At 40.8% G+C, this 20850-nt stretch overlaps 1 protein-coding gene across 1 annotated transcript in view; it reads right to left on the reverse strand.

The window, feature by feature from the left end:
- The window catches only part of ptprk (protein tyrosine phosphatase receptor type K), a 122362-nt gene that overhangs the window by 15297 nt on the left and 86215 nt on the right, over positions 1-20850 (reverse strand). Inside the window, exons 12-22 of the mRNA XM_084000341.1 lie at positions 19663-19845; positions 19395-19514; positions 19145-19254; positions 18834-19035; positions 18609-18714; positions 17765-17837; positions 17373-17495; positions 16128-16202; positions 15895-15931; positions 9524-9659; positions 3524-3684 (exon numbers count right to left, since the gene is read on the reverse strand). Coding sequence (XP_083856467.1) covers positions 3524-3684; positions 9524-9659; positions 15895-15931; positions 16128-16202; positions 17373-17495; positions 17765-17837; positions 18609-18714; positions 18834-19035; positions 19145-19254; positions 19395-19514; positions 19663-19845 — 1326 coding nt within the window. The remainder of the gene's footprint in view (positions 1-3523; positions 3685-9523; positions 9660-15894; positions 15932-16127; positions 16203-17372; positions 17496-17764; positions 17838-18608; positions 18715-18833; positions 19036-19144; positions 19255-19394; positions 19515-19662; positions 19846-20850) is intronic.

A 20850-nucleotide genomic window follows, 5' to 3' on the forward strand; every position in this document is an offset into this window, starting at 1 on the left:
AAAACATTTAGTCAGACTGCAGGGAAAGAGGACTTGTTAGTCTGACTCACACTGCACAAAGGGTTTAGTTTTGTACACAAAGGATGAGTAAAAAAAAAAGTCACACAACAATGAAGCCAACAATGACCAATGATGGGTCTGTAATAACATAAAACACACAAAACTACAGCTCCTACCAACTTAAAGGGATAGTTCACCCAAAATTCAAATTTCACTCATTATCTACTCACCCTCATGTCAACTAAGAGCTGTGAGAATTTTCAGAGTCCTCCGTTCCTTCTCTGAGTTACGGGGGGGTCTGCGCAGCAGTATTTGTCCATATAATGGTTGTGAATGGACACCAGAGCTCTTCGTCCAAAAAGACACACCAAAAAACATCCAAATACCTCCATACTGCTCGTCTGTAATGTCCCTCTAGTATTGAAGCCCCGACATGAGAAATTGTTCCGCCGGTCAGTGCAAATCACGTGAGATTTGCACTTACACAGGCAGAGCAGTGAACTGAGACACTGGGAGCTTCCGCTACAAACAAGCTTAAAATATAGACTTATTTAATTTTTTTCGGAACAATTTCTCATGTCGGGGCTTCAATACAAGAGGGACATTACAGACGAGCAGTATGGAGGTATTTGGATGTTTTTTGGTGTGTCTTTTTGGACGAAGAGCTCTGGTGTCCATTCACAACCATTATATGGACAAATACTGCTGCGCGGACCCCCCGTAACTCAGAGAAGGAACGGAGGACTCTGAAAATTCTCACAGCTCTTAGTTGACATGAGGGTGAGTAGATAATGAGTGAAATTTGAATTTTGGGTGAACTATCCCTTTAAAATGAGCTCTAAAGTCCACAACACTGCCCTCTACTGGTAACATCCACCAGGAGTTACAACCACAATATCAACTACAGCTTCAAATGTCTATTGCAGAGCTTTCTACACCTTCCACACTCATTTTGAGTCTAAAAAGCTTCGATAAATTTGAATATTTAAAAAAAATCAGCCACATTAACGAGTCCTAACATCCAAGCAAACACCTGCCAGTCAATGTGCAAACGAGACAATTGATTTGTAAACCCCAGATAATAAAGAGCATCAGTGCAGAGAGGAACAGATTTAATTATGAAAATAATTAACTTTGCACCTCGGAAACGAGAATATAGGAAGAGTATTTAAGTTGTATGTAATTGTAAAAGGTTCACGTTGTTGGAGGATTTCCAGGTGAACGTGTCTGTGCTGCAGGAGTTAATGTGAGTTGGCAGTGTTAATGTCCAGACTGACAGGTTGTATAATGGAGTAGCTTGAGGTTGCAGCACAACCGACTGATTTCATCTTCACCGTTGTTTATTAACTGACACTGTTTATTTCATCCGACCGATGCTTTTCTCTGCTCCGAGGACACGTTCACTCATTAATGACCGTTAAAGGTTTGTTAAGCCCTCGTCAGGCCAATTAACGGTAAACTTGACCCGACACTGCCTCTTAATTCGTTACTTCTTGCGACTTCTCCCCACTCTGTGATGTGATTGGCCGGGACAGATTGTAACTGCAGCCTTCACTCCAAATTAGAGGCAACGAAACAGTTCATTAACACGGTTTGGTTGCGTTGCGGATTGTCGAGGCCTTCTGGACATGCTCGAACTCCACCACACATCATAGTCGCAGTGCCAACAACGCCAGACTAAACTTAAGATAAACACATTGCAGTTGCAGCGCTGGAGCCGGAGAAAACATCCCAACTTGGCAAAAAAAACTACAGCTTTCACGACTCAGACTGGGGCATCAGCAGCAAAAACAAGCCTTGGGAATAACACAGATGGTCGATACTGGAGCAGACTCCACTCCTAGATCCAGAGCACAGACAAAACTTCTGCCAAAGACACGGAGCTGTAGGCACTAAGTTGTTCACTGTCTCTTGATGTCACAGATTTTTTATCGGCACTCGTTTTCATGCGGCGATGTGACAAACTGTCTTCCTCCCTTTAAAGCCCCGGTTTCTGACGTTTTTCGGGACAGGAGATGGCATGCCTTAAAACAACTCAAAACTCTGGAAATAATGAGGTCTCTGAGGGAGAATGATGGTAATTACTGTGAATATCAATAACGCTCAGTAGGAAACAGAATCCATGGGCTGGGATTGGGAATGACTGAACCTAGGGAAAACACCGGATGACAGATGAAGTGCTTGGCTGTTGGAGTTGTTCGTACCGGGCATGTTTTACACAGAAAGTTGGCAGTGGTAGGCGAAGAAAGATAAAAGATGAAGACTGGGTTTTAGCTCTCCTTATATATTCTAATTCTAATTACACACACACACACTGCCTTTGCACCAAATCTTGCTGTATTTCTTATACATGTTGTTCTGTTTAAACCCCAATTGTAGGGATTAACGATTCTCTATTTACGATAACATTGCAGTTAAATGTTTGGGACTTCTTATTGTAGCTAAAAGCGGGGAAACATGGTGGTACAGACGCTTCACACAAGCCAAACGATGCACCTGCACAAACACTGATGTCAGAGGGTCAAAGCAGGAGGACGCTACAGTACAGGACGTAGCGGAGGCTTTGACCGTGTGATGATGCACGGGGACATAAAGGACAGGGCAACAAGCACAGGGGGGCTTCATGACGATGACGGGTGGATGACTACAGGGCGTTAACTGGCGACAGATGCGATACATCCAACCATGCTAGAGGTCTCACCTAACACGGCGGTGGGGACCAGAGGATCGTTGGGCACTGCAGAAGGAAACATGGTCAGGAAATACTCTCAGGCTCGACATTTACTGAAACATACATGAGGATCCAAAGGTGCTTCATTTAAATGCTCCCACAGCAGAACAAAGGGAGCAGAGCGTAGCCTCAGATGATGACTTAAACATTCAGATTTTTTTTTCAGCCCACTCATTGATTTCTTTTTTAAACAGAGATCATTCAAAGCTGTTTCAGATATCAAATACACTTCGTCTTCCACTGGTTTTTGTTCTTGGATTTTCAAACTGAAAACCTAATCAGGCTGAATCTGAATGAGTTCCTGTAACTAGAGCTGAGAATATTGGCTGATTAATTGATTTAGATGATCGACAGACTAATTAATCAGCAGCTGTTTTCCTCTGCAACTATTTTGATAAATTATTCATTGTTTTTGTAATTTTCCTGGCAAAAACACCAAACATAACACACTTCCCAGCTTCTTCAGCGTGAGGATTGGATTTGCTGCTTTTCTCGCGTTTCATATCAGATCACATGAGGCCTGTAATCAAAGCTTTTGTGTAAAAAAAAAACACTTTGGAGCCTGATCCGATTCTGTGTAAACAGCTGTTGTAGTGATATGCAGATCCTAAACTGCTTTGCACAGACAGAATCAGGAGACTTAGAGGTTTCAAACAATGATTTGTCAGTGCTGTGTAGAGGAAGACTGAGTCTGGTACAGACCAAAACAAATCTGAAGTTGCAGGAATACCAAGGCCAGACTCTACCCAGATTAAAAATGTATCAAATTAGCCGCCTTCCTTAAAAACCTACATCTGTTGTTGTAGTTGTGAGAGTCCATGAACGTCACAGCCATCGGGTCTTCTCCGTGCAGAGTGCTCTGGTCGGCGTAGCTGCGATCCATGGCGTTCACCATGTGTGTCATCTCCTGCCGCGTCGTTCCGATGGCGTCTTTACGTTTTTTAGCCAGTTTCCTGTGAGGAGGGGGGGCAGAGACAGACTGAGTCAGGGATCTTACCAACAAACACACGGACATCAGCGAGTCTGCAGCCCACAGCTCCACTTTACTTTGTCTTGTGTGTGGAATAAATCTTCAAATTCTTAAGTGTAGCATGACTTTAGGTATCTCTTTTTTTTTTTGTTACGGTAAAGCTGGGGGCTGCAGGCCTCTGATTCAAGATGCAGAGTTTAAAAACCAACAAGAAAGAAAACAGGAGAAAAGAAGAAACCTCGGGAGAAGAGAAAAAGAGAGGAAGGACAGAGGAGAGATCAAGCAAGGAAGGTAGAGGAGAGGCTGTGTTTGTAAATGGCAGCATTAAACAGGTTTGGCTATAGGAACAAAGGGAAAAATTGCAGCTAATTCAGACCAGGGGAAATGACCTATGACCTACAGACCAGTAGCAAAAGGGAAAACGTGTTATCATACTTGGTACCATAGATGAGCTGTCAGATGAAAGCCACCAAGTTTTAGTGTAAACTCAGTTTCTGTTGATTTTTGTAATTTCACAAGCTTTCAGAATAAAAGCTTTTAATAGAGCAAATAAAAACATAATGGCAAATAAACAAAAACAGGAAAGAAAATCACCAAAATATGAAATATTTAGTTTTCATCCGACAGCAAAGATAGGAAAAAACCCCATTAAAACAGCAGCAGGGGAATGACTTGTGCTCTACAGCAGCCCAGAGGAAACCATTTACTACGAGTACAGCACGGTTATCATTATATGAATAGTGGGACTCGAGGTCCTGTCGTAAAGTCTACACATCCAGGTATCCTTTTCAGGTTTCACTCTCTCAGTGTGTGCAATGCAATCCATGAAAATCCCAGGAGAAATATCTGTAGAGGACTTGATACTTCGAGCATGACAGAGCATGCAGGAACATTATGTACCCAGAGCCATAGATATACATCAGTTAAGACAACATCACGGCCGGTGGACAAACAATCTTTGTGTTTTTATTCTCAGGGAAAAGTGAGTTCCTCTCTTGTGTGGATAAAATTTGAGTCCCAACATAAATGTATTATTCTCTGCAGGTGGGACACAACATAGCGGGATTGATATAGAAATCCATTTCTGACCGTTGCCTAACTGATATAATGTATGGCTCTGACTTCTTCCCAGACAGAATGCATGCTGGATTTTTCTTGTTTCTTTTTTAGGTTGTATATTTTACCTCTTGACCCCAAAATACACCAACTCCACCTCTAAGACCACACACACACGCACACACGAGATACACACTCACACACTCGGTAGGAACACAGGTTTAACCGCTGACCAAGTGTAGCTGTTTCGGTGTGTGGGTGTTTGTGTGCGTATCGTTGTCGAACAGAAAACAGAGAAAGAAGACGTTTGGATTATAAACCACCATATGCTCTGCACTGTCCACACAGCACAAAAAAAGGGAGACAGAGAAACAGAGATACAGAGATGGGTGTGACCAGAACTAGAATGGATCTCTATTTGAGTTTATTATGTATTATTTTGAATATTAGATTGAGTAAATAATGTGATTTTTCAATTATCCTCATGATAAACCAGAATTATCATATAATATGCACAGTTTATCCAAAGATCTGAGACTAATTGAAAGAAGTTTAACTCCATATTATGTTGTATTATGTTAATGATGAGACTTTCTTTTACTTAGATATGATACACATTGCTGGTAATACTTCTGAATTTGTACGTTTTAGAATTGAAAATGCACTAAATAGTTCCCACCTCTTTGAAAAGGCAGTTATAAGTTCAAGGATCTACTTTGATCACCACCCGCTGAGAGAGACGACAGGAGGAGGCAGAGCAGAGAAGGAAGTATACCCAGATCAACAAGAAAAAAACCATCACGAGAACTCGACCCGACACACAAAATTCAGATTCAGGACACGTGTCCCCAAAGAGGAAGTGGACCGGTTCGGACCCATTGTCAAGAGGAGACACACTGAGCACGTGTAGCAGCAGCAGCAGTAGCAGCAGAGGAACCATGATACCTGTGACTTGATGGGCGGATGGATGGATCACATGACTACATGCACACAAAGAGCTACAAGTCACAAGTGCAGCATTCTTTTTTCAAATAACACGCTTAGGCCAGTGTCGTCCCACTCTGGCCCGCTTTGGTCTGGTTTAGGGGCCAACTTTGGCCTTCGTTGAGTCTGCTTCAGAGCAACTTTGGAGCATGTAGAGGACACCGGGGCTGAGGTCAATTCACTGTCAGTTCAGTCCCTTTAAAAGGTGCCGACACCTCATTTTTTTTTGCAAACGATTCTGCATTTGTAATTTTTTAGACAACGAACCATCAACTTTCTATTGATAGAAACAAACATTTATATTATTTGGAATTGTAAATGGATAAAAAATGTGGGAAATAAGGGCAATCCTGAACTGACTGACATGAGAGTGAATTGACCCCCACCCTGGCAAGGCATCAATGAGGGATGGCTTTGGCTGGTTGGTCAGAGCTGAAAATGTGTTTTGTCTTGAAAAAAGTATACTGCATCTTTAAAAATAACAACAACTAGCCACTAAAGAATTCGCCCAATAAGATAACAGCAGCTGGGTGAGCTGATTGTTGATTGGTTGTTTACTTACAGGTAATAAGAGTATGAATAGTAGGTCCTCCTGGGGGGGTTGTGAGCCAATCAGAAAGCAAAAAATGAGACACAAGGGTCATGAATATGCAAATTAGGACAATACTGTCCTGTTCCCAACCAGCAACAACAGAAACAGAAGAAAACACCTTTTGATTGCTACAACTTGAGGGTCATGCAAGGGGTTGTTGTAATTACTATGGGCCCTATGTCTTTAGACAACTCAACTCTAATGATGCTGAATAAATACTACTAAAATAAAAACAAACTATCAGTACTGACCTATCAACATGCAGTCTCTCCTTTTACCTCTGGGGGTGCTATATTTAAAAAATATTCATGCAATATTTTCAAGCTGCATTAACCCTAATTAAGAGATTTAGCCGTCTTCACTTTCACTGACACCTAACGTCTGATCTGTAACACCACGCAGCTCGCTTCCTGCAAAGCAAGCATGATGTCATTGCGATGTCATCATGTCCCACTATTTTAAAGATGCAGTATTGTTCTGAGTTGTAAAGGTTCAATGACAATGAAGATTGATCTCCCCAGAAACCTTTTGTGGAAGATTAAAAAAAACAAACTACCAGGTAAAAACGTAACTTCATGCTCATGAGAGTGATATAAAAACACAAAACTTTTCATAATACTCTGATCATGTCTGAGTGCCCTTCTGTTGTATCTGATGTGACAGTCTCAGCTACAAATCAGGCCTAATAATGACTGAGTGAGCTTTTTTTCATTTTTTTAAACACAAATCATGTCATACAGTACATAAAAAAAAACTTAGAGCTCTCTTCAAGTGACTCATAGATAACTTTCTTGCCCCGTGCAGAGATATGCAAATGTATTATTTCATCTGGAAACATCTGTCATGACTGATATATGATAATACTTTAAAAATGTTCCCTGCTCATATAACAATAAAAACCCTTTTCAGCTGTTCATGTAGGTAATGTACAGTCTCTTGAGTGTTAGTGATGGGATCAGGTAGTAAAAAGCCGCCTCTGGTCCTGACGCATGAATGCAACTTGAGCTGGTGACAGTTTGGTTCCCAAACAACAACAACAACAACAACAAAAGACACTGGCTTCAGTTCCTCCAGGCTTTGGAGTCCAATTACAACAGTCACCTCCCAAAAATGCATTATCTTTCAATTTGAAACCAATCTCCTGTTATCCAAAGGCTTTAAAAAATCCTCAAGGGACAGATAATGTTCGGTAAAACACGTTACAGTAATCAGGCCACTGGTTATCATTAACAATTACACTTTGACACTAAAGTGGTTGCACGGAGGCTGGATCACATGAATTCATTAAGAGCATTAGAATAAAAATATGCAGGTCATGGGCTGCGAGAGCAAAGATCTTCAGAGAGTTCATTACTGATTGTAATTTAATGCCTCTAATTGTTTTTGATTTGCTGAGTGAGATCATGATTGGTTGGAACTGAGAGACTGTTTGCTCTCTACAGCCTCTGGCAAGTTGCAATACCTCAGTGTTGAGAGGAAATGCTGTTTGGTTTTTTTTTTTCTCCTCGCAGAGAAATCTTCTCAAAGTTGGTACGATGATTCATTTTGAAAAGTCTTGTAACGTGTCCAAGTTACATGGTGGTCAATTAGCACAGCAACTCATTGAAGTCAATGCTTCTTTTAAAAGTGTGATATAAAACAGCCGAAATGAATGTATCTGTCAAATTTAATTCCTAATTATTCTCTTTTTAATGAAGCACTTAGGTTTCCAGAACACCAGTTTTTCACTGAAAGGTCAGAACAAGAGCGGCGTGTGTAGTTATAGTTAATTACCACCCACGGGTTCAATCATGTAGTTGGAAAATCTGCAAATGTAGAAGGATATGCTCATTCAATCTGATGTGGCTTCAGACTAACAAAGATAGACACTGATCAATAAAGCAGGAGCATTATGGAAAACAAAAGCCGTCTACACTTCAGCTTGAAGCTGTGAGGTCCCTCATGGTGTGTCTAATGATGTTTGATATATCGCAGCAACTCATGAATAATGTTGCTTTCACCTTAAACAACACATTTCTTTGGAGGTGAATGTAAAGCACAGGAAATAAATAATAAAAAATAAAATTTTTGTGTCAACCACCAACTTCTGAAGTTTGCAGAAACAGGACAATACACCTGTAAAATACCATCTGAAGAAAAGCATCCTCATGATATGGAGAAATAATTCATGAGGATAAGTCTGCCACATTCATAAAGGTGAGATATTCTTTTTCACACTGTTATCTGCAAACAGCTTGGTTTGATACGAAGACGACGACCTGATGGTGATTGGAGCTGCTGCGTGTGGCCACCACATGGTGGCGCCCTGTACTAAAATAACACCACAGAGGCCGTAAATGTAAAACAGCGACACCAGGACCGACTCTGACACCTCTAAATGCTAAGTAAGAAATGAGAGGCAGTGATTTTGAAATAGTAATTCAGTCTTAATGTTTTGATTTTCTTTTCATGTCTTTTCTCTAAAATGGCTGAAATATACCTCAGTCTCATTCAAGACTTTACACTACAAAGGGAAACCACTGCTGCTGAATTCTCCTAAGTGTGAAGCTGAAGTAATGAAATGTCAGGGGGAATGCGTGTGCACCAGTGGCTTAAAATAATTAATTCTAGGTTTTTATTATTAGATATTTTTGTAGGCTTTGATGTGTTTGTATAAGCCATTAATCTTGGAAAGTTACTTGATCTTGTGCTCAAGGATCTCTTTCACTACGTCTCTTGCACACTCACAATGGAGTCAGCTGTTCTGTGAGGTTGTTTTGTCTGGATTGATTCAACAGCTGTAGCGTACAAGACAAAAAACAAAACAAAACATGACCTCAGATCTTTCTTGCACCACAGCGAGACAATCAGGTTTCTGGTTTTTGGAAAACAAGCCTTCAGCTATTTAGTGTCTTAAAAAACAAGAGCAACCTTCAGGAGGTGATCAAACTGGTTCTGAGGGGAGATCAACGTTAATGGCGGATGGATGGAGGATGGTGTTACTACGGCAAATACTGGACCAACACACAACAAGAGAATGGGGTTCAGGTGCACATTTTGTGTCTGTGTGTTCTTGCATCTGCATGCGTGTTGGAAGTGCACATATTGTTCATGTTCATGTTCATGTTCATGTTCATGTTCATGTTTTCTCTCTTCGTCGAGCTCTGCGTTAACGCTGCTTTAGCGGTCATGGTTAGGTTTTGTCACTCACCTCTTCTTGACCAATAGGATGGCAACCAACACCAGCAGAATAAAGACAAGAACACCAGCACTGATCCCGGCGATCTTTACCACCCGATCCGTCTGTTTCGCCGGGTCAGGAATGACTTCTGGCTCCTCTGTAGCACCTACAACATAATTATGATGGAGGAAAAACATTTTAGAACAGTGGCCCTAACTCATAAGAGCTCATACGGCCAGAATTTTAGACTAATAATGGATTATTTTGTGCTACTAAGTGGACAAACAATCAAAAACATTGGAAACTACATGTATAGACAATATGTAGAAGACTGGTATTTCTACAAGATGCAAAAATGACAGCTATTAAATAAATCAATGGATACATCAAGGCGATATATCGTGAAAATCTGCTAAATGACATTTAAAGAACATCTCAACATAAAGAAATGAAAAATAGCATCATAAGATGTAAAATTAGAACTTTAAGGATGTGAAATGTTGATTTTTGTGGTTCACACTTTCTTCTATCTCGCGCTAACCGTTCAGATAATGCTCACAAACGCACTAAAAGCTTAGCCAGCTTAGCTCTCTTGTTCTGTTTGTTCTTTTCCTGTGTCCATTGCTATTAGAAATCTGTCAGCCAATTTCTTTCAAAGCTGCCAGCCATCTGGGGAATACATGTGTGTTCAATAATATTCAGTTTCCAGTAAATTTCTTTTTCCATGACAGGCTAGATTTTTTTAGCTGTCAATAATCAGGAGAAACCCAACGACTGACAATCAAACATTTAGAGTTGAAAGATCTTCAAAAGCTCTATCATCTGGGTTTTCCTATAGCTGAGTCAGTTTTTCAGTCAAGAACTGCTGGAAAAAAAAAAAAAGAGCGATAATGTTTTTTTTTCTCACAGACCTGCTGTTTCTGTTAAAGATAAAACCACTGAACTAAACTTTCTGGGAAACTTAACATTTAATCTGAGTGTACCTCCTCCACAAATCTGAAATATTTCCTCCCATGCACCGTCTGTAAACTAGCAACACAAATAATATTGTGGGCCTCGGTACAACTTATGCTGGCGTGTTTAACCTGTGGCAATCAAAGAATGCTGCCCAACTGCCTCAGGAATTAACATCTGTCGTTCTCTGAACAAAACGCCCTCACGTCAGGAAAGTGGTGAGTGAGCGTGGTAAGGAACAGATCCTGATGAGCCATTCAAATAGCAAGGGTTACTCAGCCCTGCGCTTGAGATCAGGTAAATATCAAGACTCTAATTATTCCTTGTAAAGCTACGTCAGACAGCATCTTGCCAACAGAAATGCCATGGTAACGATCAGTCACGATGCAGATGGAGACAAAAGTTTTGTTTGAGCAGCTAATTTGGATCATTGTAATATTGAGATTGACAGTAAACAAGCATAATACTTCAGAGACAAAAGTGCTTCTTCCAACATGAGTCATCTCACACTGGAATAGTTAAAGGGATAGTTCAACATTTTGGCAAACTGAGAGAGAGTTTTGGAGTTGTTGGATTTTGTATTTGATGAGGGAAACCAAGAAATCCCATGAGCCTCTGTAGCGTAGCTCTGAGCAGCTCGCAGCTCTGCTCCGCCGTTCTAAAAATAGCTTGCACTGACAATTAAAGGTAACCTACTCCTAAAACTATAGGGATTATGGCAATGACATGTACCAAAATGTTGAACTATCCCTTTGAGTGTGTGTTCATGGTGTGTTTTATTGTAGAGATCAGGATATAGGTATATGGCAAAGAAACATGGCTGTAGATGCTATCAGCTATTTGGGGCTGCACTTAAAGCAACTACAAAGAACTTTTATTTTGTAGTGTCCCAGTATTTTGTCCCACCTCAGTTGGGATGGAGAATATTTTTCTTGCAGTGTGTTTGTGGTGAGCCATCCATAGTATTCTACTGTATTGTATTCCATAGCACTATATTGTATGTTATTCAGAAACTATGCTTATGTCTTTTAACTTTATTGCTATTTTTGGATTATTACGACCTGTGGTTGTGCAACAAAATTTGTTTCACTTCAACTTTCATTTTGTGTTAATTTGGCGACCCGTGTGGACAAAAGCGGTACGTTTCTCTTTGTGGATTCTGTCCCAGTATCAGCGATGACGAAAATATAGCAATGGAATTGAGCTCGTTTTTTACTGGCTAGCATAGCAACAACTCAATGCTAGTTTATACAGTAGCCTGGTCAGGTGCGGCCTGAGTGCTGTAAATCGTTTTGTCCGCTGCCTCCCGAAGGTAAAGAGTTACACTATAAAGAAATAGCTTATCTTTCCACTAATGGCCTCATTTGCTGTTGTAGGTCATACAGAGACATCAGCAGAAACGAGAGACTTTTGCATATTAAAAGTTCTTTATAGAGGCTTTAGACTTTGAGCTAAATGCTAACACACTCACAGTCACAAATAACTAGCATGCTTGTTAACCATGTTCATCATATGCTAATATTTGCTAATCAGCACTGAAGCAGAGCTAATGGGAATGATATTTATCTTATTTTCTTGTTTAGTGTAAAATACTGTGAGAAGGTAGTAACAGACAATCAGTGGGAGCTGACTGTGTTTATTCCTGGGCCTGTTATGTCTCGTGGAGCCGGGGTCAACTGAATCAAAAGCACTCAGCAGCATCCACAGACTCCTGCTTCTCATTCATTTTGTTGTATCATCTGATAGTAAATATTCTGAACCAGTGAACTCTCTGCAGAGCTACTCCACCTCCCAGCTGCAGACACACCAAAGGAAACATTTTAAAAATAAAAATAGACACCATCGTCTTCATACTGTATCCCCAACGAGGGAAATGTTCAACTGACTGTTTCATTGTGTATTTTTTCCAGCATATTTCAGGTTAACCTTGGCACCGCGCTCTTGTCGGGAAAATGTTTTTTGAAATGTGATTTGACTGTAGATGCCCAGTGTCTCTGCACCAGTGTCTCTGTGTTTAACTTGTACTCAAACTCATTTTCTGTTCCTGATGACTTCGGAGGATTGACTGAACTCCCCGAATCCGTCTGTTTGGGATATAACTCGCAAATGGTGTTTTCAGTTCAGACAGACTTTAAAGCCTGTTGATCATGGACAGAAAGTCAACAGAAAAGAACGAGCGAGGGAGAGAGAGAGGTAGCGAGAGCATCTGTTTTCATTCTCCTAAGCTCTACTTAGCGATCTGATCTCATAACGCCAGAACAGTTCATACTGCACCGTAAGAACATTATCATGCATTATGATAATCCAAATAATCCAACACAAAGACATTTGCACAAAACTCCACATAATGCAATACATCTATCAAATAATAATCCACTTCTAAAGCTAAATATCAACAAGATAAACATAATCTGCCCCTCTCTCTTTTCATCTCCCTCAATATTTGTGACCTGGACATATTATTTTGTTATAAAATGTTCCTGCCACTGAAGTCTTTTGAAATGTCCCCATCTCGCCCCATGTCATTATGTAACAACATTACACTGGAGCATAATGTAGGCGTCTTACATATATAGATTTCTCAATTCCACAAAAAGACCACGTTGTCCCTACCGAGCTCTAAACCCATTCGTTCTCACTAAAGAGATAAAAGCAGGTTGTGGATGTATAGTTTCATTTGGAAAACACCAGCAAAATTAGTCGGGGAGTATATTTAACTGCACGTGGATACACATTTGGAGAATTTGCAACAGCAGGGCGGTGTGTGCATGTGTATGTGTGTGTGTTCATCCTAATGAAGCCTCATGTCACCTGGCTTCATGAATACAGAAAACACTACATGAATCAAAGATTATTTACACAAGTTTCTATGTGACCTTTATGACTTTTGCCTTAATGAGGACAAATAAATTACATTTTCATGTTGTCTGAATACTTTAGTTTGTACTAATTAAATTCCTGCTCAGCATTATATTAGAGTCTCAATTCTGATGGGATTTTTTATCCACTTAAATATACAAGTTTATGAAAGAAACTACAGGCTGATACATAATTAATGGATCTTTTTGAACTGAAGAAATATCAATATCAGTAGCAGCTTCAAACATCCAGTATCAGTCAATTATGGTCACTTATGCTGTTTTAAAAAATCTTGGTCAGTTTCTTTTGAATATCTAGTCACCACCAAATCGTACTTCTGTCCCTCTGTGGCATTTTTTTCCAATGCTTTCTGCCTTAATGGCACAAAAATCTGCACCAAATTTGCTGGTGTCAGTTCATTGCTTGTTCATTTGTTTTTTTGTCCTGTGACTGACCGGCCAAGAAACTATTAAGAAAGAGGCACCAAACGAGCGAGTCTGACCTCATAACGTCGGCAGTGGCTCTTAATGTCTGTAAAAATTATCCAGGTCACTACGCTAACAATCTCAACTTACCCACACAGCCACAAACACACACACACACACACATGCACACACCCCAAGGCCACAATGACAATACACAATAGTCTAGATGACCTAATAGGACCACCATCACTTAATCCTCCCTCCCGGACGCACGGTTGGGTGCACACACACACACACACACACACACACACACACACACACACACACACACACACACACACACACACACACACACACACACACACACACACACACACACACACACACACACACACACACACACACACACGCAGAGGGACAGACAGCAAGAGGAAGGGACAGTCGTCTGACCTCTCTGTCCATTAGTGTGTCTTCGTCCCCCCCTCCTCTCCCTTATTAAAAAAATCTAAAATCCTCTCTAAAGTCTCTCAGCCTCACTCAGATGTCCTCGGGCAAGAAGGACACAGCGTCATCTTTTTATAGCAGCTTTCGGGTGAAGCAGCAACCACCTGCTCTCGTCCGTTCAACCAGCAGCAAATCTTGAAACATGATGACTCCGGAAACACAGCGACTTCCCACATTTTTTACCCCCTTATTCTAAAGTGGAAACACGACACCCTGTAGGCACAGTGGGGGTTGAGGGGTTGGGGGTTTTAGGGGGGGGCTGAACCACACCTTTGATCTGTCCCGTGGGATCAGTTCCCAATGAGCCGCCCTGCTCACATCAACAGAGTCACACTGAACTGCACAACCTTAAGAAAACACACATGAACAGAAAGGCCTCCTTTTACGGGCATGTACATTTTTATGTTAACTCCAATTATCTGAATTTATAGAGCAATTCCAGCTATTTTTAACCTTGCCCCTATTTTTATTCATTTGTGTAATGTTTATTTTTATAGGTGCATGAATGTAACATGGACCAGTGCCATATACTGTAGTACTCCAAGCTTGTTTGCAGTGCACTCTCGTTGATGGACCTTTATACAAATTAATCACCACAATGATCGATTTATCTAATTATAAGAGTGATTGAGCTAAAAATTTGATTTTTATTGTTTTTTTATGAATCTCCAGCACTAGAGGTTAAAGCAGGGACCATCAGTCTGTAGAGCTGAAATGCTTAGTAAATTAATCAATCAGTTGACTGACAAAACATGAAATTGGCCATTTTCATAATCAATAATAACTCATTCCAATCATTTTAAAGCCAAACATTTCCATCTCCTTATATGTGCTTTTTTCAGTTTAAAATGTTCATATATTGAATATTTTACGTTTCTCAGGCAAAAGCAATTGATCGATCATAAAAATAATCAATATTTGGAGCCTTAGCTGACTGTTGTCCGTCTGTCAAACAAACAGACGGACGGGCGCCTCTTGCATATATTACGCACAAAGCATTGTTTGCTTTCTAGTTTTGTGTTACTAGTCGAACAAACATTAAAGTGTCCTCACTGCTCTTTGAAGCTTTGTGCCACCAGACACACACGACTCTTCAGGATTGTCGATTTCATTGAAAACATGGTAATGTATTTTTCTGTTTATCCTCGTTCTTGACCCACACAGCTCAACTCTGATCCTACAGCTGCATTTCTGAAAAATCTTTCCTGAAAACAGTGTGTGCACAGCTGTGTGCGTGTGTTTATATGCGTGTGTGTGTGTGCTTGTGCGATGTTGCTCGGGGATTAACTCCACACCATTTAAAACCAGTCTGATAATCTATCAACATATGGCTGCTGGGAAAAAAAAAAAAACTTGACATTTGCAATAAATGTGCACACAAATACACAACATGTATGTTGTATGTTGTGTGTATTCTCTGCACAAACATCATAATAACATCTGTAAAACTCTTAATAGAGAATCAGACATAAACCCTATAAACAAAAACAAAACGCAACACTGAATATGAGATTAATGACAATCATTAACTGAGCAATTTAACAACAGACGATAAACACAGTCGACCAGACAACTGATAATAAATATGGTAAATTATGGAAATATTTTTGTATCATCTGAGCTGAATCTGGAAAGTATCATGGAGCAGTGAGCTCTTACCTTTAGTAGCCAGCCTCAGGCACTGTGTCTTAGTTTCCTGAGGACAGAGAAACAACACCAATGAGTCTCATAACTTGTGTTCAGATTCTGATACATAGATAAGACCTATCTGATTGAAACAAGTGTCTCTTTTAATGTGTGAGTGCATTATATTTGACTCGTAGCAGCTAGCAGGTGAGAGCTGTAAATTCTCTGTGTTTAGTTTGTCCCCAGGTGAATAAATATTTATTTACCCGCTCTGTGCTGCTCACAGCTTGAAGGTAGATGTTGTAGTTCTTCCTCGGAGCCAGAGGTGGATTCCAGAAACCCTGAGGATTAAAGGAAAGTGATGATCAGCTTGATTTAAAAAAAAAGAAAGAAAAGAAACATAGGCATGGATTTTCAAATCCCTAGGAGTGGAGTTCAGTATTTCAGTGTTTGGGGGATACTGTACATGTTTATCCTTACTTGCCCAAACTTTGCCCAGCGGTGGGCTAACGTATCTTAGCATAAATAGTGTAAACACAGTCCAGAGTTAGCTAAATCCATCTACTTTCACATCTGAAGCTGACAAAATAAGATTTTAAATATTTATAACATGTAAAATGTATATTGTAAGAAAGACAATTTGCCATTTTTTATTTAAACCTCTGTATTTATCAAAATGTTGAACTGTTTATTGAACAGATCTCATTTAAATCTAAGTTAAAATGGGAGGGAATGACTATGGAAGTTGTTTTATTGTGGGAAACGTTTTGCAGATACATTTAAACACATACATTATAGTGTATGTGTTCTCTGTGAGCTCTGTTTTAAGCCTGTGAAGACTCTAAGTCATCTAGATCATGTACCGTATCTAAGAGCTAAACAAAGGACACTGGATTTTAAACTGACTGGTGAGGGGCCTCAGGTATTTGAACTCTTTGTGAGGTTGTTGACTTGTTGAGAGTAGTTGTAGTGACTTCTGAGTTGTTTGGTTCACATGAGCGTTGAGGTGTGATCTCTAGTCTACATTGTGCTGTAAGTGGCCTCTGTTTAGTGATCATTGTCCATTTTGATTTTGACGGCTTCTTTGTAGGTGGACAGCTGAGTCCTGAGGAACCAGCTCAAGTCCTGTGTTGTTTCATGCTCTTGTGAAGGTCTGAGGAGTCTTTACTGCACTGAACTGCGTACTACACACTACACTGCTTTGCTTAGGTCTGGACGTTTTGTCCTCAGGGTGGACCAACTTCAGCCTCACAGTGTTTTGGTTTATTACAGCTTTTTTCTCTCTCTGTCTGTCTCTCAATAAATGGAGCAACATTGCCGGTCCTAAAGTTCCTGGAGTATCTGAAAAAACTCAGGAGGATCTTTAACAAACAAAAACATCGCTGTGCACTTCAAGCGCAGAACAAAATACCCAACACGCAGGCAGTGTGGAGTAGTTTCTCAGTTTAAATTTTCACTTTCTATGCAGCATAGGATATGTAGCTGAGGTAAAAAAAAAAAAAAAGACTTGCCTGGTAGGTCTTGTTGTCTCCCACTGTGAAGGGGAGAGGCTCAGGCAGGTTGCTGGGGGACAGTTGGGCGGCATAATAATATGGAGATCCACCGCTGGACGCGCTGTGGTAGGAAACGGGAACCTGAGGAAGAGGATTTATTTCCATTAAACGTAATACGTCAATAAATCTGAGTGAAAAAAAAACAAAACAAAGCAATATAAATTAAGTTAAAGCAAATTGATGCAAATAAAACGCTCCAAAGATCCACAGAGCCAAAAAGTGAGATATCCACTGTAAAAACCAATCTATTTTTGGTAATGAAAACATATGTATGCAAATAAATACATTCATATTAGATTGGTAGTAAAGCCATGGCTTCTTAAATATACATAGGAGAGATTAATAATCACCTCGTAACAGTCAGAGGAAGCTTGGCGTCGTGTCCGCTGAGGATTCACTTCCTCCACCACAATCTGGTACGCGCTGTAGACCGGAGAGAAATACAGGAATCAGTTTAGTGTTCACAAATAAACTCATAAATAAGGCAACAGAACGATAAATGAAACACATCTAAAGTCTCTATTTGAAAAATGGCTTGTTGTCGTTGTTGCGTGTCGTGTTTATATGGCTTTCAGTTAATTACTGACTCCTGATTTCATATTACACCCAGAAAATAACATGTTTGATGTGATTAAAATAATAACCACTTGTTCAAGCTCAACCACTACATCGGTCAAAGATACACTTACAGGAACGCTTCATGCTCTTTGTTTATTTTTGTGGCTTGGTGGTTGCCTTAAAGGGATAGTTCAACATTTTGGAAATTTGGCCCATTGCCATAATCCCTATCGTCATAGCAGTAGGTTCGTTACCTTTATTTGTCGGTGCAAGATATTTTTTAGAACGGCAGAGCCGCAAGCTGCTCAGAGCTACGCTACGGAGGCCAATGGGATTTCTTGGTTTCCCCTCATTAAACTCATCAAATACACAATCCAACAACTCTAAAACGCTCTGGTGGACAAGTTGTGCTGTACATTCACCACGCTATGAGATAATAACAGAACGTTACGAGACGGAGTTGTTTTAGAGGTAAATTCATGCAAAACCGCTGATGCATGTTCCCATTTGGGCAATTTTTTGGCAAGCAGTCGCTTGAAAATGAGAAAATGTTGAATTATTCCTTTAAGTGTAGGACTAAGCTTACAACTAGACAGAAAGCATGTGAATACTAAAGTTAAGAAATGCCTGCAGTACCTTATAGGAGCTCCTTTGGCCTGGGCAGGTTTGAGCAGGACGGTGATGGTCGTTGCAGTTTCATTCAGAAAGGCCTCTGACCCGTCGTACTCATCTATTGTCGGAGCTGCATAGCAAACATCAGAGTCTGAGTAAGTCTTGTACATCTGATTGTGATTTAAAGAAACATTATGGTCTAATAAACAAGATAAAATTAAATTAAAATATCCAATTATTATTTTCTACCTGAAATGTTGGTGGTCACGTTGAGCGTGGTCGCAGGACCAAAGCCTTTGGAGGTGGACGCTCGTATAGAGAGCTGGTATGTGACACCCGGGTGGAGCTGGGAAAACAGGTGATAGGTGGCGTTTGACGGCAGAGACGCTGTGAGGCCCGGTCTCTGGAGAGGCACCGAAGGGTCGAAGGAACGCAAGCCGCTGTAGCTGATCTGTGGAGGTGCAGAGAGACAGAAACTTGTTTTAAACCCTTTTCTCCACCACCACTAAGCATGATGCTCAGTTTGGCTCCTCGTCTCGTACTGGGAGTGCTGGTCGTACCTCATACTGAATGATGATCCCATTGGGTTCGGCTGGTTCCTTCCAGTAAAGAAGGATCCTGTCCTCGAACGGAGTGGCTTTTAGTGACTGACTGGGAACTGGACCTGGGACTGTCATCACACACACACACACAGAGTTGTTGAAATGTTTTGTGTACTCCAACATTTCCATTTTCCATTCCTGAACCCTTTTGCAGAAAAATGTATATTTACATTTTTAAAACTAGATAAATAAAAAGTGTTTGTCGCACCATCTTCATCGGTTTGTATGATGGTTTCGTCGCTTTCTTTCCGGCCCTCTGGATTGGTCAGAATCATCTTCAGGCTGACGTTGGTGTAGGGGGGCAGGTTTCCCACCAGGTGGCGAGGAGCTGAGAAGAAGAAGAGAAGAAGAGAATGAAAAATAAATAAAGGAGCATTCAGTAAGTCTGATATAGTTGACTTATTAGCCATACACTTCTCAGTCTGCTTTGTTTGTGTTGGTGTTTGGCTTTGCCTTTATACAATAAGGCCTGTTACCTTTGGGGTCCATGTCCAAGCAGTCGGCCTTGCTGCGGTTGTTGGCCGTCATGTAGTGGTAACAGATGGTGACGTTAAAGGTGTGACAGCGAGTGATGTTGTAACCCAGCGACTCCCAGTCCACCGCGATCAGACGAGCCCTGGTCTCAGCGATCTTCAGCCTCTTAGGAGTCCGCATGGGTTCTGCAGAAACAGGGAGAAGAACATGGAGAACAAGATCATCTTCAGCTTCAAAGCATCTGCAGAGTTTCTGTTGTTTATCATCGCCGTGCATTTTGAGTATGGAACAAATGTATTTGTGTTGCCAAAAAAGAAAATCCAAGAGTGCTGAGTCAGCAATTTCCCTGGGCAAAACGAGGGTTTTGTGAACATCTGTTTCTGCTCCTCGCCGCCATTCAACTATTTCTCAAATGCGGTAACTTCCACGAGGCACGTATTTGATTTCCACCTTTGATGTGTAATCACAACTGTTATTGTCAATATAATCTACCTGCTCTCCAGCCTGCCTGCAGCTTTAATTACTGTAACTGGCTCATTTAACTGGATCAATAGCCCCCCAGACCTCACCCAACTGTACACACACTCTCACAGGATAGATTGCAGGCGTAAAAACCCCAACCTTTTGCTTTCTGTCTGCTTCCATCAGTCCACTATATTAGAGGCAGTACAGTGTTTACCTACTGGTGCTTTACCCAGGCCGTTCAGCAGTGAGGGGTGGGCCACCTCACATGGAAGAGCTTCGCTTTTCCTTTAGCTGATCTCTGTAGGAAAGCTGTTATCTTCACCAAAACAACCAATCTTAGCAGAAGAGCTATTCCTCCAGCTCAGGGAACTACTTCTCTAACTAGAGGTGATATCGCTCAATCAAGAAAGCTGTTATTACTCCGCAGAACATACAGTGCAACTCCATCAGCGACTCTCACACTCTGCAGTTACCGCTTGATCTACAAAAGGTTAAAGCCGGTGGTGTGCGGTGACTTTTTACAGATAGATAGGCGAGCAGAGCAGACATCTTCTCAAAATTGGAAGCACACTTTAAGGCTACAGAAGTGTAGTTTTCTTCCCTCTCAGAGATACTGACCGGAGATTAGCGAGGCTGAGCCGTTTGTGTTTTCTGTATTTTTTATTTTTTTCCTGGGGGGGGGGGGAGCAGAGATGGAAGAAGGATTTGGAGGTTACTCGAGTTAA

Source organism: Trachurus trachurus (genome assembly GCF_905171665.1).
Source record: "Trachurus trachurus genome assembly, chromosome: 24".
NCBI lineage: Eukaryota > Metazoa > Chordata > Actinopteri > Carangiformes > Carangidae > Trachurus > Trachurus trachurus.